General features: G+C 26.4%; 1 protein-coding gene across 1 annotated transcript; it reads right to left on the reverse strand.

The window, feature by feature from the left end:
- Positions 1 to 1,700: 1,700 nt before the first annotated feature.
- LOC111032286 (scaffold attachment factor B2-like) lies at positions 1,701 to 18,334 on the reverse strand. The gene is made up of 17 exons (XM_022312586.1): positions 18,197 to 18,334; positions 14,860 to 15,053; positions 13,745 to 14,367; positions 13,024 to 13,119; positions 11,415 to 11,439; positions 10,212 to 10,485; positions 7,242 to 7,279; positions 6,420 to 6,523; positions 5,704 to 5,853; positions 5,442 to 5,631; positions 5,168 to 5,364; positions 3,963 to 4,096; positions 3,651 to 3,899; positions 3,390 to 3,581; positions 2,792 to 2,937; positions 2,533 to 2,731; positions 1,701 to 2,464 (listed from the first exon to the last, which is right to left on the reverse strand). Exons 2-17 carry the CDS (start codon positions 15,002 to 15,004, stop codon positions 2,284 to 2,286), a joined length of 2,943 nt encoding a protein of 980 aa, XP_022168278.1. The 5' UTR covers positions 15,005 to 15,053; positions 18,197 to 18,334; the 3' UTR covers positions 1,701 to 2,283.
- Positions 18,335 to 25,403: the final 7,069 nt, after the last annotated feature.

Below are 25,403 nucleotides of genomic sequence, written 5' to 3' on the forward strand. Positions count from 1 at the left end.
AAACTTAAAATCACTTATATTGTATAATTGTTATATTAAACAAATTGCAAGTTTTTGATTTATTGTAAAATATTGTGTTATCTTTTTGATAAAAAATGATTTTTCTAAACATTTTTGAAATAAAACTACAATAATTTTACTTAGCAACGGGATGTGTATATTGATACAATAAGTCTATATACAATTATACGCCTATACCCATGGCTGGGCATTGACAAGTTAAAAATTAAAATTAATTTAAGTAACTCGTTCTTTTTTTTTGTAAACTAAATTATAACTTTATAAGTTAAATTTTTAACATATTTAACGCTTCTAGTTAATTTTATACAGATTTCTTAAAAAGATAAATTTCAAATTTAATACAACCCATTGATTTATAACTTTTTTGACTTGAGAGACATTAGATATCATAGAAAACAAATGGGGAAATGTATAATTAATGAAAAATAATTATTACCAGTTTAGTTTGATACATATTTCATATAGGTATTTTCAATAAGGTACTACAGGTCGAGATGTTTGTGTACTTAATTAGTTTTCTTGTAAACCATTAAAGTATTATAATTCCTCATTTTCTAGTGACATTTTAATGTATACGCCACACATCCCAAAAAATACATTATTACTTGAAATTATTAAAATACTCTTGAGGAAAAAATTAATTCTGAACATATCTGATGTACTCTGATTTAAAATATTTATACTCTTCGATTTATAATTGGAATTACGATATTGTTATTTTACTGTACTCATTGCTTCATTCAGTGTGATTCATAGATTAGTTTAAATGTGCGACGAGTGTGTTGCGCAGTACTGCAGTTCAATTAACATTTTGTCGATTTTGAGTTATTTATTTGTTGTTTCCAATGCGGTGATTTTTGTTATTATTTGTATTTAAAATTAATAGTAGAAGTTAAAAGTAGAACTTGTATAATTTGTATACTATTTTAACTCCCCCCCCTTCTTTAATGGTTGGGAGAGTTGGATGAATTATCAATTGCCCACCCTAAATCCTATGTAAGAAAATGCTAAGCATAATACATAGTTGGCCACATGGGCACAGAAATGTGAGTTTGGCACAAATTCCAAATTTATCAACCATTTTGTGGGTGATCTATTATTCTTAAAGATTCAAAAATATTTAAATTTTTGCTGAAGTTATTTTTTTTATCCATTCATTTTTAACTTAACAAAGTTATAAAAAAATACATTTGTTAACTTTTAACTTAACTTACTTTTTCTTATATTAACTTAACTTGACAAGTTAAGAAAATCATTAACTTGCCCAACCTTGGGTACACCAACCGTTGATCTCCTAACATAGTCAGTTTTGAAAGACGATAAAAATATTTGTAAAAATGATACAATAATCGGGAATATAGCTATTATAAAAAAAGTCAATTTAACATTTTTAACATAATATTTGGTTTGAGTTTATCCTTTTTGTTTTCAATTAACAGTTGATTCTATAAAGCAGTAATCACATTTACCAGAACTCACTGTATTAATGAACTTAAACATAAAGAAGATTTACATTTTTAAGGACCCACCCTAAATATAGGGTAATATATGTGACACATGTATTTGTTACTAAGTAATAGCAATAATTACATAATTAATGTTTTAACTTTCTAATAAAATTAATTTTTTTTAGTGTTATTAGTATACTTGCAATTTAGGATGTACAAAACAGATAAGACTGTTTACTTTAAGGTCCATATGTACCCATGTTTAATAAAGATCAACTGGTTAAATTACATCAAGAACCCCTGAGGCAGTATCATTAAAAACAGAGCAAAGTTAACTTACACACATTGAATAACATTGATTTTTGTTGACAGAATTGCATTGGTTTAACAGTTTTATAATTAATTGTCTTATAGTATTGACATATTTGCAGGCAAAAAAAAAAAAAACAATAACAAACAAACAAAAAGTTTAATAATAGTAGGGATGAGATAGTAAATAAATTATTGACATTTAAATATAATGGATAATATAGCATTTGTGAAATTGAAATACACGAGCAATTAACTATAATTTATACAATAAAATAACCTTGAAATTACATTCAACCAAAAATCAAATAATTTTTATAACTGAATAAATAACAAGTGTATGAAAAGTGCAATGAAATTAAATCACTTTAATCAATAAATAAAAATAGAACAATTAAGGGATCATATTCCTCTAACCACTGTTCAAAAGAAAAACAAAAAAACAAAAAACACGAAACACGAAAGAATGTTTTGTGCTATGATTAACTGCCAGGTATTCAACAGTTCAATATTTGCGTGACATGCCACTCATTTTATAACTGTCAAATCTACTATCACTGTAGTTTGTTGGCATGTTTAACTCCAAATTTGGTATAACTTGATGGTTATTACCATACAAAGCGTAAGTACCAGAACTACGTCCACTTGTTGACATAGATGAAGGATTGCCTGATGTACTGTTCCACCTACAGCAACAAATACAATTGTTCGTCATGAATTACCTATATCCACACTAAAAAAATTAAAAACATACTTCTCAGGTAGTGGTTGACTTGGACGTTGCCAAATACTTGAATCCATATCTCGAAAAGTATTATGTGACCATGGATCTGGTCTTGAACTTACAACCATATTATTAGTTCCAGAGCTTGACCCAACTGTGCCATAAGAATTCTTTACTGCGCCTGATGACCAGCTATTACTTTCATTATTGCGTGATATTCCTCCATAGGCTGAAATAAAAAGTGTCATTGTGATACAGAAATAAGTAAATTATTAAATTTATGACTCACAACTTTTGTTTGGATCATATGATACATGAGCATGTCTGTTAATACTTCCACTACTTGAATCTTTTCTACGAGATTCATCTCTTCGATCTGACCGATCATCACGACTTCTGTAATGATGATCTATGGGTAGTTGAGCACTACCATATCTACAATCCGTGTAAAACATTCAATAACAATAAATAATTAGGTTTACAAAAAAAAAAAAATTAAAAATACTTTTATCACTTAACAATAAAAATTGTTTCTTAACCTGTACAAACATAAACGAATATCAATAAAATTGTTTAGCTGTCAATAGTCGATTTTATTGTACAAAGTTCAAAAATACTACAAATATTACATCAATTTATAGCAATATACAAGAACTTTGATTTGATAAATCAAGTCACATGGAAAAACATTTAGATTTGTTAAAAACTGTATCATTGCCTGTACAAACCAAGATAATTATTATTGAACTATCTAGCTGTCAAATGGCCGAATCTTACTTTACAAAATTCTTATGAACCGTAATCATAAAGTATCACAGTAATGAAAATAAGAATTTTGAAATTTTTTTTTTTTCTTTAATTTATCTACAACAGTATACAAATATTACCTGATATTAACAGTAGAGTCTTTAGGTCTTGATGCAGGCGGTGGAGGAGATGGTGGTGATGGCCTCATACGACGAGAATCTGACGAATGCTGTTCATAGCGATGTCTTGATGATGTTATGTTAGGAGGTGGAGGGGCTTGGTTCATATAGTCTGTACTAGGCTGGATACGAGAACTACGAATTGGTTCTTTTCTGCAAAAAAATTCAAATTGAAAATAGACAAAAGTAATTAATTGAAAACCATGTTAAAAAAATATGTACCTTTCTTCATATCGAGATGAATTTGATGAAGAATGTCTTTTACTAGGAAGTGGTGGAGATGGAGGCATAGCACGCTTTAGTAATGCTTGGCGCTTTGTTTCTTCTAATTTTTCTTGTGCTCTACGTAATTCTTCCTTTTCTCTTTGTAATCTTTCACGTTCTAAGCGTTGATTTTCACGCTCCAAACGCAATAGTTCAGATTTTTCTTTTTCAATTCTTTCACGCTCAATTCGAAGTTTCTGTCTTTCTCTAAATAAATAAATAAATAGTGATATTATATAGGTATTACATTTTTGTATTTGAGACATTTACTTTTCTAGGCGAATTGCTTCTTCTTTTTGCTTTCTTTCAATTTCTAATTGGCGTTCTTTTTCAATACCTCTCTTGCGTTCTTCTTCTCTCATCGCTCTCTCGTGTTCCTTTTGTTTTAGTCTTTCACGTTCAGTCTAATATAATAAAAAATACATCAAAAAAATGAACAAGTTTTATTAATAACTACTATATTTATAATAAAATAATAATTATTATAAATAAAAATAAATTTTTAGCTAGCAAAAAATAAATAAAAACAACTGGTGGATCATAACTAAAGACCAGATTCTTATATTTTTTACATATCGTTTCTGAGTCTATGCAGGTTTATGAGAGTAAAAAATGTGGACCATTCGTTAAAGTTTGAGTTTGTCGAAAAAATATTTATTTATTATAAATTGTATTATTATTTATTATCATTTTGATAAAAAGAGTTACTCAGTGTTATAGGCTTTTAAGTTTTAGCACTTTATCATAAGTTTCCATGCCGCTCACTAAACATGTTGGCTAACCTGCAGTTGTTTTCATACTGTATAACGTATACGTTGATCAAGTATTCAATCATCCAAATTTTGTTTTACCCTTTTCAACTTTTGAAATAACATATTTTTAACTATAGGCAGATTGTTAGTTTTTAAAATGAACGAATTAAAAAAATCGGTCAACTTCCCTAGTTTCTTTAGTGGAATTTCATTATGTAAGTGTAAACCACACTTTAATAATTGTTATTTGAGGATTACCATTCTATAATTTGTTTTGTTACATTATGTTTTAATATATATCAGTATTTGTTATTTCTTCATGCAGTGACTTTAGTGTTTAAAATAAGGTTTCTTAATTATAATATACCAAAGGAATATTGTTTTTATATTTTAATATCATACTGTTATTTTTATATTATATTCCTACTGTAGCTGAAGTCCAATAGTATTCTATTTTATTACGCGAGTATATATCTCCCTATTAAAAGAATATCTAAAATTTTTTTTAAAAATACATATTAAAACATATTTTTATGACCATTTGTTATTTTGACAAAGTTTTGAATATTTTTAAGAGAATATAATATGAATATTTTAAGATTTTTTAGAGATTATAAATTCTGTCTTTAATCATAACAGATTAAACTGATTTGTTTCAATTTATTTATTGCAATTACCAATTATACTTAAAGAAATAATTATTTAGAATGAAAAATAGCGTACTTTTATTTTTGTTAAGTTTAATATCTCCTTCTGTTTTCTTTTTTCTCTTTCTAAATATTCTCTTTCTCGTTCTAATTCTCTAATTCTTTCTTTATCGCGTTCATTGCTTTTACTTTTAATGCTTCTGTCTTTTCCACATTCATCACTTTCAATCACTATTTTAGAACGTTTTGGATCTTGATTTTGATCTTTTGATACTACATAAATGAATAAAAAATACCATCCATAATAATTTAAACAAATTCACAAAAATTAAAAAATTAAGAATACAAACCACGCTTAAGAGTTGACATGTCTGGTTTTTTAACATCATTAATTGTAATTTCAGGTCTCTTTTCTCTTTTTTCTTCTCGTTTATCTTTCTTTTCCTCATTGTTTTTTGTCTTAAGATTTTCAGTATTTTCATTAATTTTAAATGAATCAGAACTTTTTGCTGTTACTTGATAACCATTGTCACGTTTGGCCTATTAATCATGACCAATGATTTTTATTGAAAACTGTAAAATTTAATTAGAAGACAAATTGTTAATACAAACTCGTTCAACACTAATAACACGTCCATGAAGTTCAGTCTTGTGTAAATTTTCGATACTACGATTAGCATCTTCCGCTGAGGATAATGTAACAAAACCGTAACAACGAGCTCCAGGAGTTTTAGCATTTGTCACAACTTTTGCGCCAACCACCTAAAACCACAGTAAACAGAGCTTTTATTATATTTAAAATATTATAATAATCATATATGTAATTATATAATAATCATGTTAATCATAAAATATAAATTAAAAATCTTTTGTTCAGCCAAAATATTAATTAAGATCTCAGAAAAGTTGATACAAAAGTTTATTCAGTGAATTCTCTAATTTAGTTATTATAAATAATGAAAAAAATTAAGAAAAAAAAACAAGCACAAACATGATTAAATTTTAAGTCATAAGCTAAATCTAATGAATAATTGTAATATCCGGTCACAATCTGATTCAATAGTAAAAAATAAATCAGAGAACATATTATAATATATAAATAGAAACAAATCACTATAATTAGTTTCAGAGTGCTGCAGTTGGAAAATTAAAATTGATTTCTCAGGTAATATTTTTACTTAGTATAATATATGAATTAACATATTTTTTTTTTAAATATAGCATACTTGATGAGATGATTTTCAAAATCTATCATTTATACAATTTAAGTATACAGGGTTAAACATAAAACATATAATTATTCAAATATCAATAATCAGTGATATTACCTTTCCATATTTTGAAAAAAGTTGTTTTAAATCAGTAGCTTTAGTACTTGACGATAAGCCACTAACCCAAATGTTGCGTACCAAGGACAAATTGTTTTTCTTTGCTAAAACACATTTAAAAAAGTGAATTACATGTGATATTTAGTTGAAATTTCTTAGGACACTCAAATATCTTTAGTTCAAAAAGTAATAATAATTGATTATAAAGCATACACATGTTAAGTGTAATCTAAGAATACATATTACATTTATTTATTTAGTTCATGGGAAATTGAACTACTTTTTAAATATTTTATATTACACATGATAAATAGATTTCAAACATGGTTCCTGATAATTTATAAAAGTTTACCTAAAACAAGTGTGTTTTTAACCGTTAATATATTGTAAATACAGCCAAATTCTCTTATAATAATCTTTAAGGAACCTATACTCATATCCAAATAAATTTGGAAAAAAATCATGACAAAAATGTTTTGCGGGGCATGTGCATTTTCATTGGCTACCAACTACTAACCTACTAGAAGTCCTATTGTTCCAAGGCTGCACAGTTATGTTACAACTTATTTGGAATAGAGTATAGATAAACAGATTGCCTGTATTTTTTATAGCCAAATTTTGTGATATCCGAATTTAAAAAAAAATAAATCTATTTTAAAATTTATAAATTGTTTATTTGACATGTATTGTCTTTTATATAAAATTAACTGTTAGTAAAAGAATATGTAAAATAGTCATATATTTTTATAAGATCTAGAAATACTTAAAATCTAAAAAGATCATAATTTGATTTTTAAAATGACTAAAAGTACAAAAACTTACATATGTCATTTGATATTTGTTGAGCCTTTGAATCAATACTGAAAATATTAAATACAAATATATGTTAAATAATGTTTACAAAAAAGATTTACTTTTAATTTTGGTTTACAAACAATATACATTTTTTTCACACACAAAAAGTAGGTATATTAAATTATTACTTGTTTCCAGTTTTTACTTTAACAAAAATTATTTATTAATATATTTTACCAGTTATAATATAATATATACTTAGATATAATATATTTTCTGTCTAAGTCATTGCATTTAACAATGTAATCGTTGTCATCATCATACAAAATTAATAGTATTTTAAAAACTATTTACAGTATTTTATACTTAGTTATGAGAAAAATATTCAACACTTAAGTCACTTAAAAACAATATTGTTCGATTCAGGAGTTGTACTTTAATATGTGGATCTGAATATTGTCTGTACATAGATAGCACATATTAATCAAAATTAGCATTTCTTCTGTGTCAAAGTTGTCTGACTTACCATCGCCTTAGTATAAACCAATTTTTAATTCATCTTTAACTGATATTTATTAACTGTCATCAGATAATATTATCTTGCAAATCTCAATTTTAGTACAACAATAAATCTATTGCACAATTGATTTGATAATCATTATTATCTTTACTTCACATAACAATAATACATATTTTGATATTAATATTATGTACAAAAGTACATCAGTATTTTTTTTTATCAACAATATTTATGAATAAGTTGATATTTCATTCAGTAACATATCTATTACTTCAAATTCTTTATCTTATACTTATTGTCTTGTTTTCTTAATGTTCACATTGGAAAAGTAAAAATCTCTTACTAAAAAGTAATTTACTTCTCTCTTCAAGATCTTTCCATTTGTACTTGATTTTACCATCTTTATTCATCAGCACTATTCTTTTCAATAAATAGATTAGTGAATATGAACTTAAATTTTGTATTATACATTAAGTATATTTAAAATTCAAGTTATATTCAATATGTATTTATATAAAAATTCATAATGTATAACATGCGATTTTGATACAGACTCTAAATCTAAAATGTTTGATCAAAAAGCAATAACTTAGTCATTCTTAAATGACTTTGAAGTTTATAACTCAAAACTAAATTTCTCTAAAATTAAAAATAATTTTAAATTTACCCCATCCCCGAATAAAAATATTATATCTATGTACCAATTCTTTCTTGAATGATAAAAATGAAGCATTTCCTTTGTTTTTATTTTTGAAACAAACACGTACTGTAAATTCTAATTAATATTAAGGGAGTTGCAAATGGACAGTTTTTAAAGAGTTCAAATGCGTATCTTGTAAATATGGTATAGTAACTGATCATTAGTGTGTGTGACTGAGTAATGACTTGAGTACGGACCTGATTACATGATTGAATTCTGAAAACTGATTTGAATTTGTTAATTCATCTACTTGAGATCGATCAGGAAACTTCATTAAGATTTTGTTTCTAAATCCCTATGAATTTAGTTTGAATATTTGGAAATTTGATTAAATATCTTAAAATGTGGCCTGATCGAACTGAAGTTGACATATTAAGAGAATATCAAAGAGATATTTGTTTTCTTTCTCAGACTAACAAACAACACAAACAAAACACATTTACACAATCATTTATTTCTGTTTTCGAGTAATCTTAAGGAAAAATCACCCATTACAAAAACGATAAAGAATATTTTTGATGGTATAACATAACAAATTGTCTGAATATTGTATCAAAACAATTTTAACGTCATTTGATTTACAAAATGTTAAAAGTGGAATACAAAGTCAAATAGTAATATTAAAAAATAAAACCGATATCTATAATTTTTGTAATAGGTGGTTTTACTCTAAGATTACTCAAAAATCATAAATAATGATTTTAGCACAAGTGTTAAGCGGTGACTAAGAGAGAAAACTAATATTGTTCTGATATCCTCTTAATGTGTCAACTTATGATCTATCATCCTACATTTAAACACATTTTCTTTAATTTTTCGAATATTCAACATTTAAAATTAGTACATTTTAAAAAATTCAAACAAAATTCTTAGTTATAGAACCAACATTTCAAAAACTGGCCTTTTCAATCATGAGTAGACATATTAACAAATTTAAATCAGTTTTCAGCAGTTTTTTCAAATTTTATCACAACATCAGATCCATCAGTATGATGGACAAGATATTGATACACTTTGGTTGAAATAAATGTATGTTTGTAATCCCCATAAGTATATATTGTGAAATCAAAATATTTTTCATCGTAAAATAAAAAATTAGGTAATTTAGTTATACAATTCATATTATTTTGTTTGAATTGTATACTTAATTAAGAGTGTAGTCTCTGCATTTTATAACTAAATTATAAAAACAAATTTTCTAATTATAAATATGTGATTTTATAATTTTCTATATAAATTAATGTTTCTTTGTCCTCTATAGACCTACAAACTACTGGACTGTTTTCAATAAAATTGAGACTACGGGAGGGAGGGTTTTTTAACCCATTAAGGTGCTATATGCACACATTTGAATTTGATTACAAAAATTGATTACACAATACTCGACTCAAATAAAATCTATTTAAAATTGCTTAAAATTTGAAAGATTGGTACATAAATTTGTTTTAATTAATTAATAATAAACATATTTCTACATGATTTTAAACCCAAAATTCAAAAATCCTATTCACGTAAATTAGAAACTTATAATTTCCTTTAGTACTGACATGCATGTATGTATATGCTAGTTATTATTTACCAGACAATTTGTTCATGTATATACAACACATTCATCCATTATCAGTAACTAAAATGGAATATTCGATCAAACTTAGCTGTACTAAAAAGAACGGTTTTTTTAAAAATCTTTAGATTGACAGTCATATATCAGATCCTTGGCGCAATATTCCGATGAAGGGATAAAGAATCAGTTGTCGAGACAGTGTTCAAAACAAACCTCTGCTTATTGCCTGCTTCCGCTTTATCTTTAACTTGTTTCTCCACTTCTTTCTTCTCATCTTTGGGCACATTGACGATAGGTTTCACATTGCTGATGTCCTCTTTGCGATTGCTACGTGGTTTATCCCCAACAGACGATCGTTTCTCAGTCGCACTGCGACGGCTTTTGACCAAACCAGTTGTAGATCTGCTACTAGCAGTAATTGGATGGCAAGATTCACGCTGTTTGATCAATGCAGTTTCTTCTTTGTTATGGTTCTCGATCACTTCGTCTATATTTCGTCACACAAATTAAATATACATAAACACAAAATACCAATGATATTAATAAATAACATATAATTGGCATAATTTAAACCTATACTAAAATATGTTTAAAAGATTAATAACAAATGTTAAATAATTATAAGAAACTAGATCATAATAGCATTATTATAAAACAATATGAATGATTTTTAGGCATAGATAAATAAAACATTTAATTAATAAACTAAATATAATATTAATTTCAAATTAACTTTGCTAAGAAATATGTAAATAAGATTAACCCACATTTTCTGTACATTTGATCAAAATATAATAAAATGAATTTAACTAATTCAAACTAAATAATTAACCTAAAAAAATATGTGATTTTTTTCTTGTGGATGTCAGTATTTATTATTAATTCTTTCTTTAATAATTATATATTGTTTAGCTAAAAATAACTTAATAATATTAAATTATAATTAAAAAAAGTCAACTTTTTCTACTGAATATTAAATATTGTGTCAACATTTTCAAACAGTTGTCCGGTATGTCTGATAATCTTTGAACATTTCTTTAATGGTTTTCAGGTTTCTTTTAGTAGAAATGTTATCAAAAATATGATAAAATCAGTTATTTCTTGGTTAAATATTTTTCTTCTAGTTTTCATTGTGCAGAAATTGCACCTTAGATATATAACATACATATATAAAAATATATATATATACTAATGTCTAAATTATATAAAAAATATAAAAATACTAAATTGGTATAGCTAACAACTACAGTGTAAATTTATATTGATAAACATATACAGAAACAAAGTTCAATCATAATTTAATACCTTACTTGATACTCCTTAAAAAAGGCAACAAAAATACTTTGCATATTTCTATTTTTGACAATAGATTAGAAAAATTATAAATTAAGTAGTTATATATATATTTATTATTACCATCTTTTTCAATGTTTGTATCTTCCTGAAAAAAAAAAACAAATGGGAAATTAATTTAAGTTGGCAAAACAATATATAAATAATTGTATATTTATGAAATGAAATTTAAATAAATATTATTTAAATAAATATTATAATTGGGGGACGGAGTGTCCGAGTGGACTAAGGTGTCAGTTGAAACTTGCATTTTGTTACATCATATATATAAAGAATAAATTCCATATTACTAGGGCTCGGATTTTAAAGCAAATGCTTCATTTTATACATATAAGATAGAAATCTAATTTTTATACGCAAATTCTGTCATTCTGATTACAAATATATGAATTTATTTTTGCTTTTTTCATTTATTCTATTCTAGCTGTGGAATTTTAATAAGTTATGCTTTAGTAATAAACAAATGTTCATTTAATTAATAAGCGCTGTGAAAACCCACAATAATAATTCATAATATAAATATAGATATTGCAGATATTGCAACTGCAATTTCAGGTAAGCTAAATCGCGTTCTTTTGAGAAACAAAGGCTGGAACAATTACTGGCCATTAATACTATACTATGCAGCATTTCACCAAACAAAATTGATTACCATGGGTTTGATTTAAACAAAACCTCTTGCATGAAGTATGCACCGATCAATTCAGTAGATTTAGAGCATTTGTTTTCTATCCATAAAAACATTCTGTCAGACAATAGACTCAGTTTCACTACTGAAAATCTTGCCAAATACATGGTACTAAATTCTTTTTAAAAATTAAAATTTTTTTTTCAGTCTTATTGTTTTTTTAACAATATAACTAATTCATGATAATTTTTAATTATGTTTTTTTGCTTTTTAAAAAAATAAATATGCTTCATTTTTGCTTTTTTAAAACAATTTTGTGCTTTGTTGTTATTTATTATGCTTAAAAATCAGAGCACTACATATTATTACTTTACTTTTAAAATATAAACTCGTGTAGACATTTAAGTGAACCATCATTATTATTTTGTTTATTATAAGTATATAAGAATTTTAATAACCATACATAAACATCTCAATTAAAATTCATTTTTTAGAGTCTGAGCAGAGCAATGAATGTATTGATTTTACAATTATGTGGTTTTTTTATTGTGTGTCTGTCATGGTTTGTAACACTAAAAGTGCTTTGACTTTTTTCAATAGCATATTTTCCAATAAGAAAGTGAATATAGTTGGTACTCTGGGGGGTCAAAAATAAAAAATTCCCAATGGTTTTCAAAAGTGTCAGGATGAAAACATGCAGTATATCCACCACAATGACATTTTCAAATGCAAATTTTTTGACAACAATATAATTTATCTACAATAGTACTAATGTCTAATAATAAAATAATTTCTGTAACCACAATAATACATAAAATTTACTTAGTAATATTATAGGCTGACAGACCGTCTCCGCTCAGAATCGTTTTTCGTTTACAATGATTATTGAATTGAAATTTATCACATCCATTACAGCGACTAAAGTCTTTAGACACCTAATGTATAGTAGCCCATTACCCACTTTTTTACTATTATAATGTTAAATGCCAAAAATGAATAACACTAAAAAATGTGTGTGCTTAATTCATAGAATATTAATTTTACCTCATCAGCAAATAATTTAATATCATCTTCTCCAATCGTCAAGTTAATAGAATCTTCATTATTATCATCTTTGTTATGTTCTTGAACAGATTTCACCTAAATTAAGTAAAAATTAAATAGTGTACGACCATTTTAATTGAATAAGTTTATCAGAACTTGCGCTGATGAGTAGTTCTAACTAAAAAAAACAGTTGTAAGTGTATATTTAATCAAATACCTAAGTTCTATGTAATATTAACAATTTTTTTTAATAATAAAAATACAATCTATATAACAAGTACAATGAGTATAATATGTAAAGTAGTGAATAAAATCATTTTTTATGTTGTATGGTTAAGAAGTCACTGTTTAGAAACACATGCCTTGAGATTGATACATTAGAGGATTATGATACAGTTTTCTTTTATGTCAATGTCAAGTATTTCCAGAAAGTGAAGGGATATATAATGGATTTTGATATTTTTCTAATATAGTAAAAGATTATAAAAGATTGCTACTTTTTCCTCAATTATTTAAGTGCCAATATTTCAAAATCATTGAAAGTAAAGAAACAGTGAAATTTTAAATAAAAAAGCATTTTAATTTGTGATAAATTGTTTTGAACTAAAGTAATATTATAGAGTATGATTAATTTTTAGTTCCTTGAATATTAGTCGTTAAGCTTTGGAAATTTTAATAATTCCTTAGCGCAAGCTCTGATAACGTTATGTATTAAACCTACTGTATAATGAGTTTGATTAAAGCTATCACTAATCTCATTTATTTCTTCTTCATCAACTTCGTGATCCAATTCTTCATATATTTCATGATCTAATTCTTCATCTTGTATATTATCTTCCTCATTTTTATGTTCTGGTGCAACTTTTTTTTCTCTAATAATAATATTCTCATTTTTTTCTTCATTTAAATGATTGGGACTTATTGAACATTCTTCTAAGTTTTCTAATTTTTCACCAGTATCAAAATTATTTAATATAGTAGTTTGTTTTATTTCATTACTTTCTATTTTTACTATAACACTATCAGTTGGTATAGACGTTATTCTGTCTTTATTTTCATTTGTACTAGCACTAGAATCTATTTTAATAATAGTTTCATTGTTATGAGATGGAATTAAATCTATAATTCCGACCTCGTTTAGTTGAGCTGTATTAGTATCAATTTTCTTGGATTCTGCTTCAATAGTTTCAGTGTTATCAGCATTACTTGCATTTAATAACAATATTTTTGAATCCTTGGAATTTGTACCAACATTGATACTATCTACTTGTTCTGAATTTATTTCATTTTTGTTTTGTAGATTTGAAGTCATTTTTTCAATTTTTAACTGCGGCACACATGTTTCTAAAAAACAATTTTAATGTCATATGTATAACCAACATAAATTATTCAAATAATATTATAGTGAGTCCATAAATATGAAATTTAATACAAAATAGCTATTAAGAAATAATTCTGGGTGACATAAGTATTATTCGAAGTTGATCTAAAATAATTAAATTAATTTAGGTAGTACCTATTCGATGGGAAGCATTTTGGAATTTTTACATACTGATATAATTATAATATATTAATACTACACAGGTATATATAATTAAAATTAACTGATACTCGTCAACAATAAGATTATTTATATTTAACTTACAACATGTATGAAAGTATATACTAGTAGAGAGAATACAAGATAAAGAATACAATTTAAATGAGTATAAATATCGTAAATTAAAAATATATTATAATATAGTTAGGAGAAATTGATGAATTTTATAAATTAATTAGTGTGAAGTCTGGCTATGGTTCATTAGGTGTTTTATTTTACAATTTAACATAACTTACTAGATTTTGGGCCAGGTCTTTTGCCAACGTTTGTCTTTATTATTTTTGATGGAGTGATTTTTTTTTTGTCAGAAGTAGATACTGTATTAATTTCAGGAGATAATTTGTTTTCAACAGTTGGAGACTTAGAATTCAAAGTTAACATTTTTTTGAATTCAAATTTAGTTTTGAGTATCTTATTGTTAAAGTAGTCTCTAAAATAAAAGTAAGGAGATATTATGTTAGTATAAATATTTAAATTAAATTACACATGTAACAAGCATTTATAAAAATAAAAATTGAATCAACCTAATATTGTTTATTAATTTTCAAATACCCAATTTTATAAATTGTGAGTAAATTTAGGTATTTACTAGGGGTGGGTTGCATAAACATCTTGTAGTGACTTACCAAAACATTATCGCAAAGTTAACAGTCTTGTAAATAAAACTGGGTGTGGCTTGAATGGCCTGTAAGTGTTAATGGTTTTATAAACTACCGATTAACAGACTTGTAAACTACAGATTGGATTTTGGTTCAGTAGCTTACAGATTGATGAAATATCATAGATGATATCTATGTTATTGGTGGTTAAATTTATTTTTAATCACAGTTATCAATAATTTAAAATGTCTTTATACAAAACTAGGATAGTTTAACACAGTAAAAAAATCCCTTAACTATAGTCGGGCCACCGAGAGAGTGCTTCTGGGCAGCGACCAAAACTCGTCCAATCGCGTGCATTCCTATCACTAAACCTGCCGGCTAGGTGGTAGAATGGGAGACACAACCACGGAGCTTAATCATTTGGATGAGCGAAAAAGTAGCGCTCTCTCAGTGGCCTGAGTATAGATGGAAAAATCCACAGTATCATTTTACTGGGGATTAACTAAATATAAATAATTTATTTTACAAATTATATAAAAGAAATAAAAGAAAATATATTGCATACTATGTAAAAAATTGTTATTTTACAATATAAAAATGACAATTCTTAACAGAGTATAGAATATTTATTTTATTTCTAATATATAATGTATAATTTGTAAAATAAATTTTTTATATTTAGTCAATCCATATATAATGCTACTGAGGATTTTTTTCCGCAATTTGTTGAATACATTCATCAATTTTATAAAATGAATAAATTACAGGGCCAGTAACAAATTTACAGATTGTTCTTTATGCAACACACCCTAAAATGTTAGCATTGATTTTTATTGTTAAATTTTAAAAGATTATTAACATATTGCTAAATTAAAGAATATAATACTAGATAGTAATTCAAATACATGGTTAAATTTATAATGGAAAACAATTTAAATTACATCCATATTTATAAAAATACAACTATAATGAATACATGCGTTAAAATTAATGGATAAACATAAAAAAATGTTCTGCAATCACTCAAAGAGTGTTTTTACCAGAATGAAAATATGTAATAAAATAATCAGGTTATATTAGTATCATGTTAGTAAAATAGAAATCAGTGGTATAAAAATTTCAAATGGATGAGTAAATACAGAGTACAGGAATTATACTCAACTTATGATTTATAATTCTTCATATTTATACAGTGGTCGCCGCTTATTGGACTCACGGTTAATTGACTCATTCGCCTATTAGACTCAAAACGGCTGGTCCCGATTTGTGCATATACCAACACACAGCAAAAAGTTCGTCTATTCGACTCACACACCGGTTAATAGGGTCATTTGAAAATTAGATAAATAAATAAAATATGTACATACAATAAACAAACGTGTTATAAATGCGAAATAAGTCGGTACCGGTATTTTGGGCTTCAAATTGTACGTAGAGGGATTCAGCAAAGAGGCGATTTTTACGTATTCGAGCAACATAAATCCTGTGAAGATATGATTATGAAGTTGGCCGAAGAAGGGAAAATCCAATCAACCCTAGATGGGTTTTTATCGAAAAATTAATTAGATTTTACAAACATTATTTTATTACATATTATTTTATTTTTAATTGCGTATAGCTATATTTTTATTTTTATGCATACATACCTTGAATCTCAATAAATATTTTTTAGCTGAATAAGTTTTTAAATGTAAGGATTTAAAAAATTTTTTTTGAGGTCATTCGCCTTATTGACTCATTCGGTTAATGGACTCAAATGGTCAGGTCCCAAAGTGAGTCTAATAAGCGGTGACCACTGTATATTATATATTATATAATGGTAATGCCTACTGAATCTAACAAAAAAATTATTGTTATACCAAGTTATCAATTTTTGAATGACTACACTTTTTTTAATTAAGTGTTTTACGTTATTTCCTACTTTAAAAAATATTTAGACATTTTAAAATTGTTTATATTCAAATTTTGAAAAGCTTATTTAATAGATTATCTATAAGTTAAAATTACTAACTGAGTTTACGGCATTAAAAATTTTAAAACAAATGATTCAATAAAATATCACAATATTTACATATTTTTATATTGTTTTGGTCTGACCACAGAGTTTCTTTGAAAGTTAAGGTATGAAGAATGCATATGACTGAATACATCAAAATATGATACAAATGACTAATCAGTAATGAGTTATATTTTATACATTAGCATAACTTTTCCAATTCATTCCAGTTTATCTGGCACACTAGGGGCAACTGCCTATGGAGTTGGCAAAGATGAACTGGACATGTTATAATAGTAACTAATGTGAGACGTTGTACTAAACTTAAATAACATCTAAAAAAAATATTACACCAATTCCCAACTGAAACACATAAAATATAGAACAGTAGCTTTCAATGTGTTTGACACCGCGTGGACTATAACAAATTTAATTCAAATTTTAAAGTTCAAACACAGTTGTAATGTATTTGGTTAAGCCCAACTGTTTTTAAGTTGACGTAAGTTAGTGTTCAATCAATTTTTATGGTTAATACAGTATTGAATTTCATACTATCAGTATCTATACTGTAACTGTATAGATACAAAAACCTATTTAAACAATTTATCGGTAACATTTTTTGGATACAAAAAGTAATACAGTAGTTTCACTTGTCAAGGAATGACTTAGAAACTAAAAAAATAATGTATATTTATATTCTAATTTGCAACTTGGAAACTAACTATGACTAATTTAAGTAATTTTTATGATAAAAACATTGAATTAATAGTTTAACCTCTGGTTTTACCCATGTAAAACTTGCTTCCTCGTATTGTCAAATCCGGATTAATAAGACTCTACCATTATTCAATGTGTTCGTATTACAAAAAAAAAAAAAATAACCATAATAATTGATTATGATTATTGATATAACATAAAATATAGTTAAAGAAGTCAAACAAAAATAGGAAACATCATAAAGATCGTTTTACTTACCTAATAAATCAATCTGCAGTATAATTATTGCCACTTTTGACACTCTTTTATTTCAAAATTTCAAATTTTCAAAACTTCTTATACTATGTATTTATTTAATATTCATAATTATAATAATTTATATATATCCAGAATTTATAGTAGAATATATAACTTTATTTAGCAAATTTAATAGTAAATAGATTGTTGGAGTAAAATATGTGTAATCACTAATCACAATGGTGCATTGGAGATTGCTGATTGGTGCATCGACGCATCGTGTAAATTCAATATTGAGTTAAGAATTGTTGTGATAAGATCACGGTAATAAATCAGTGTATCACCTTTAGGGATAACAAAATATCATCGGTTTTTATATTCTTACTCTATGGTTTCTACTGTGTTGTACACGACGTCTTGTACGGGGCCGAACTTTACTGTACCGACCCCTTATCAGTTATCCTTGGCGTCGACGGCCTAAGAATATACATAGAATCATTGTTCTGTTATAGAATCTTAGATCATTATACATTTATATTTTATACTATATATATACCACTATACCAGTGTTGGGAAAGTTCCTTTTAAAAAGGAACTCGTTCAGTCGTTCCCGTTCCTTTACACATTTTTTACGATTTAAGTGGTGGTCAATGGGGTTTTTTGCGAACAGTTTTTAAGTCAGAAAGTGAAGTATGAACACTGTCTATACTCTATGTCTATATAAATTTAAATATTGCATTATTGCATATTATACATGTATTATAGATCTATATGGCCGTGCTATACACGATACACCACACATGGAGACCTTCAAGATTTTCAAGAAGAAAAATTCGATACGTATCGATACGGAATAGTTACGTACTTCCTCGTATAGTCGTATCGAAGTCCGAGTCCGATACGGGTCGGCACGTATCGCTTGTATGCTGCACGTGTAACATCTTGAACGCTCAAAATTGACCCGATACTACCGATACCGGATACACTCCAAATTCTTTCTTGAAAATCTTGATGCCATAGGTTAATAGGTTATAGCCCATAGGAGTATAGGACATAGAGATAATAGTATAGGTCAACGATTCCCAACCTTTTTAGTTGTGTGGACCACCAATTTTGTAAAAAAATCTTTGAGGTCCACCTATATACGTAACACGTAAGCACATATATATATATATACACAGAAGGTAGTTATTAGAAATATAAGAATTTAAAAATCAATTTTTTACTAAGCAAAACACTTTATTCAACTTAATCACAAGTATAGCAATTTAATGTGATTTTTGACATTTCTTGTCCTGCAAGGGAGAGTTAATATCTGGATTAAGATTTAAGACTAGATAATTTTACCTAACCTAACCTGCACTGTAGTTGATATTGATTAAATAATTTAAACATTATTATAACCAGAAATATTATAAAATATAAATTATAAGGTATATATAAAAAAAGTACATAAATAATATTTAATATTATATGGTTCACGGCCCAGTACCAAGCTGCTCGGGGCCCATGGGTTGGGAACCGCTGGTATAGGTAATACAACAATCTGTTTTTTTTAAATTCAATTTATTTCCTATTCTAAAAAATGGAAATAAAGAATGAAAAAAACAATTCATCAATATACTTTAAAGTCAAAATATTTATATATTATTTTTATTTATAATGAAGATGAAAAAATATTTTTATACTGACATTTTGTTTTGTTTGAGAACTAATTTTTCAAACAATGAATCTTAAATGAAAATTAATTTGATTCCCATTTGTCTACGACAAAATTATTATTATTTGGTTACACAGATTATTTGTAAAACACATCAATATTTCGAGAACGTATTTCGTTTATTGGTCCATGGCGCGCGGAACCGGTGTCGACCATAGAGTAAAAAATATGGTGTCAACCGACGGCGTCGCGGCTCAGTTTTGGCGCGGAAACACACTATATTACTATAATATGCGCTTCATAAATACTGTGGCACTCAACGTGTTAGAAATAACTATTTTTTCATTATTTGAGGAACGGAAATTTTCTTTCAAGTTCCTTAAAAATAGGAACTCTTTCCCATTCCTCGTTCCTATATTTTAAATAGAACGCGTTCCGAGCTTCGTTCCTATAAAAGGAACGCGTTCCTTACCAACACTGTACTATACTATATAATAAACTAATATAAATAAATTATAGAATAGATCAATCTATTCTGTGACTAAATAACTAATAAATTCTCTAAATCTGTGACAGCTATATATTAAGTATAATTTTTATAATATTATCTACGGTTGGTTGTGTACAGTCCGTCAGTCCATAGAGTACCCTAATCAGAATCAGACCTTATTATTCTATGCTTCTAACTTACTATAACTTGGTCCGCGGTTTAAGGGCTATGGCGAAAAGTATAAGCCACAATTTAAGAGACACTATCAGCTGCACCGTCCTGACTCCTGATGATGAGTAAAGATATCTACGGAAGCGTAGTAGTGCCAACTAGAAAAAAAAATTGTAATTTCGACTTTTATTTTCCACAGTTTGACATTTAAAATTTAAATATTCACAGAATTATAAATTTTTCACACAGCACGGCAGCATTGAATAAATGCTCTAAAATAATGCTTAGTTTGAGAAGAGGGTGCCTCCCACCCCCTATAATTTATTCGGTCAATATTAGCTCCACATTTTTTTTTATTATTCAATTTTTTAGCTACTTATTTAGTTTGTACTTTTACTAATGAAACACGGTTAACAATATCGATAAAGGTACTCTTGAAAATACAATGAAATACCATTTATGACCTATAGGAGGCAGGGGTTTAATAAAACCTTCGAAATAATTGTAAAATTGTACTACACGAAAATGTAGTTAAAGACATAAAAAAATACACATTATTGTAAAACCAATACAATTATCTCTTCGCTCAAAATCTTAAAATATTATGTCAAATTATTAAAAATACATCTTCATAAGTATTAGGTATTTAGACTTCGTGGTATATTACTATTACCATTAAAGTCATGCTTAGATATTTGTTATGACAACAGTGTATTTTAAATACTTTTAAAAATGATCTGTACTTAAAATTAAATACTTAAATAATTGTTTTTAGTTTATACATTTTATATTTTAATTTTAATCACGTAAAATAAAAATACAAATATTGAGAACACATTTAATAGGATACATATATTTTTTTTTGCCCTGAATTAGAGGTATTTATCCAAAAATGAAATACTTTGACAACGAAAACAGTTTATTATTTTAAAGTTCCGCCAAATGATGCGGTATAAAATGTACGCTATATTAAACTAACTTAAAAGTTAAAACATGAAAATCGATTCAGTTGATTTATAAGGTAAAAAACATAAGTATTTTAAAAAGAATTTGAATGTATTTATATGTATAAGACTATAAATACTTTTTAAAAATATTATTCTATTTGTGCTCGATTACTTTTTTTGCTGAGTATATTCAAACACGTATTTTAAATACTTTTAAAAATAAGCATATATTATGTACTTGAATACTTATTACTCTTGTAGTATTATGAGGTATCTTATACAAGTCTGTAATGTACTAGGCTTAGTACAATGATTTATGATTTTTATGCAGCAAAATTTGAAATACTCAATGAAACATCTAAGTAATTATGGACTATAGTATTATATGTTACATTCCAATTAAGTTAATAATTATTATTTTATTAGTACCTATAGTCTATACCAAATTTAGGATTTTATACTTTATATATATATATATAATATAAAATAGTTACCTATAGATACTAATAGATAATAGATAATTATTATAGTTTGTTTATAGGATTTTAGTTCATTGTTAATGCTAAAAATATTTATAATGTAAATATGTAATCTAAATTAAATTTACTAATACAAGTACATAACATTTGAATTTTATAACTATAACAATTTATCCCTAGTACAATCTTTTGATTCTTATGTGTTATCAATTTGGGGAGGAACCTATATATCCATTTATCCAGACTAAATTTTACTATAAATTACATTATTAAATATTTATTAAATTTACCTTTTCAAACTAACACTATAAAAATATTATAAGGCTCTAAACATAAAAAACTTTTAATTTATTTATAATTTTTCTGATAGATTTATATAAACATAAACATTTAATAGTGAATATCAATATTTGATCATGAACGTAAGACTAGATTTAAGCAAAATATTAATACATGCTTACCAAATTGTACTAACATTTTTGGTCAAAAAAGTGCATTTTATATTGGCTTACATTTATGTGTTTCATTAAAATATTAATTTAAAATATTAGCATTATTTCTACGTATAAAGACTGTTGAAATTGCTCAATGTGTCGGTTTTCAGTACCTTTATCGAATCTTAAAGTAATAGCCAATAGGACATCTTCCCAATGCCTCTACCGTATTTAAATAAAAACTTCCTATTGCTCTGGGATCACTACAAGACGGTGCCGCTTCCAGCCAAAGTATGAATCTAGAGAACCCATCGATGCAACTACTTATAAAAATTCCATAGGGTTTAAGTTTGTCGTAGCAGTCTGTATGCCACGTATAATTAGGACCTGGATTATAATACTGTTGTCTTCTTAATCTCTTCCGACTTCTAATTTCCACACCTTCAGGATCAATAATTTTTAAAAGAGTCCTAACAGTTTCTTGTTTCGCAACAAATCTAACACTGATGCATTTTCGATGCATCCACTTATAACCATGCAGTTGATTTGAACTCAGAATACAGTTTTCTAAATACTCTCTCACTATATTCAAAGGCGTATAATTGATGCGTTTGTACAAATTAAGTAGGTTCAATTTTCGTTTGAGTGTACGGAGACTTATTTGTATACCATTGCTTGACAAATGTGTTATTATTTTATTGTAACTAAAACTCATAGTCAACCCCCCNGAATTAGAAAATAAGATTTAATTATTTTTTAAATAAAGATTAATTTAATTGAAATAATATTTATATATTATTATTTTATTATATGATATAACATATTTATAATCTAACCCCCCCCCTCCCTAAATATTTTTCTAGCCATGACCTTGATTATTATTATTTATAAGGATAAAATTCCAAAGGGTGGTACTTCAGTACTTGGTTGAATACTTGATACCTATATGAACCTAATATAAACCCCCTTTGTACCTTACTATACGACTTATATAGATTATAGACTAAAATTATAACCATTTTAGACACCACCATAGAACAACTTCAAGAAATGGCCTTTTACATTTAAGAAATAAATAAATTATTTTTTTAGATTGATTTTAAATGAAAAATTCTGAAAACACGGGTATACCTGGCCAAAATTTGTGTACAATAAAAATTTAAAAAATAACCACAAATTAAAACCATTTTGTATCGTGGTCAAGTGAAATGAAGTTAACATTATCGACAACATACTTACGTATTATAAATAGGTATAATTTTAAGTCCATCTAAAAAATCATTAGTTTTTAAAATCTGAAAGAAATAATTTCAAAGTGTGTCTGTATAAAAAAAATTCCAGGCAAAGTAAAAAGTCATTACAATTTATTGCCAATAAAAAATTAAAAATGCATGACAGCATATTGTGTGTTGCCGATAGGGCAAGTGGACCCCCACAGACAGTGGCCTTGAAATCTTTCTCATTCTGACTGTTAAACTCAATACATCATAATATATATAGCTGGTGTAGTATAGTATTTCCTGTAATACGCCTTCTATATTATACTGATTATGATATATCGAAGTCCAATTCGACACTTAAATTAATGTATAGTACAAATGTACAATACTCAGTGAGGGATTAGTGTCCATAATTATATTTAATATTTTTCCAGCATCACTGATAATTTAAGAATAATATCAATTGAATATACCAGCTACCATATTATAATAATAAGTAATAACAATATAAAATATCTTAGACTGACATAGTCTCCGCTCAGAATCGTTTTTGTATACAATGATATGATATCATTGAATTTAAATTTAATACCATCCATTACAGCGGCCTCTTAGACACTTAATGTACAGCAGAGCAACATCCACATATCCACTTTTGTAAAATTAATTTTGTAAAGGCAATATTTTGGATTTGATGTTAGGCCTTCAAATCAAGTACAACTAAAATTGTTCAACATGAAAAGTTAAAGAGTATATTTTAATTTACAATTAATCAACTTGTATATTTTATTACAACTACAGATATAATAATAACCGTCAATTAGGGTCCCCCTTGTATTCGCCACTGCTTACCTACTGTTAAAGTCTACTATTGAAGTCTGAATATATAGTTAATATCTGAGAACAACATCGCAATAAATAGAATATAGCCATTTTTAAATAAAATATTTATTTAAAACAATACAGATCTTTTGTATAATTATAAAATATATATAAGAATCGAATTACTGATAAACAGTACATAATATTTGTTTGGATTTTATCACATGAGAATATTGTTTGTTTTAAATTTAATTAAAATTTGTTCGTTTCTTTAAAGATTGTATCACAATGCATCAATGCATCATGGTACAAAAGTATAATACGTAGGTGTTAATGTAAAAATGTATAATATAATGAATAAACAGAAGGTACCAGCTACCTATTATAAATTAATAATATTAAAACGAATTAAAACGAGTATATTGACAAAATACAGGTATCACTGTCCACTATGGCACTATGGGCAGTATAACTTGTAAACATTCTAGAAATTCGTGTTTAAAAACACTATTTTCAAGAATTGATTTGAGAAATTAAAAATGCTATTACAAGTAACACATTTTGTATAAGTTTTTGATAGATATGAAATTTTTTGATTAACCTTACTTTTAAAAACTAACAAACTTTAAAAAGGTTCGTTTGGACGATTTTCTCGTGAGTTGTGGGCTTTATGGCTTACCTATTTTCATTTAGCAGTAAGATTGTATTAAACAATTTTTATAATTATAGTTGTACGAACACAAGTCGGTCATCTACTCATCTGCATGCAGCTGTAAAAGTCAGATTATTGTTGTCTTTTAGTAGAGATTATTGGAAAACACTATTTTACTGCACGGCACTGTTCAGAGTTGTCAGGGTGATTTTTTTAAACATAATTAATACAAAACACTTAACCTGTTAAAAATATTTTTTTACATAATTTGAAGTCATTAAAAACAAAATGTTTAAATAATGTTTATATTTTTACTACTTTTTATCGTTATGTTCTTACTTCTTAAAGTTTTT

Source organism: Myzus persicae, unplaced genomic scaffold (assembly GCF_001856785.1).
Source record: "Myzus persicae strain clone G006 unplaced genomic scaffold, MPER_G0061.0, whole genome shotgun sequence".
Lineage (NCBI taxonomy): Eukaryota > Metazoa > Arthropoda > Insecta > Hemiptera > Aphididae > Myzus > Myzus persicae.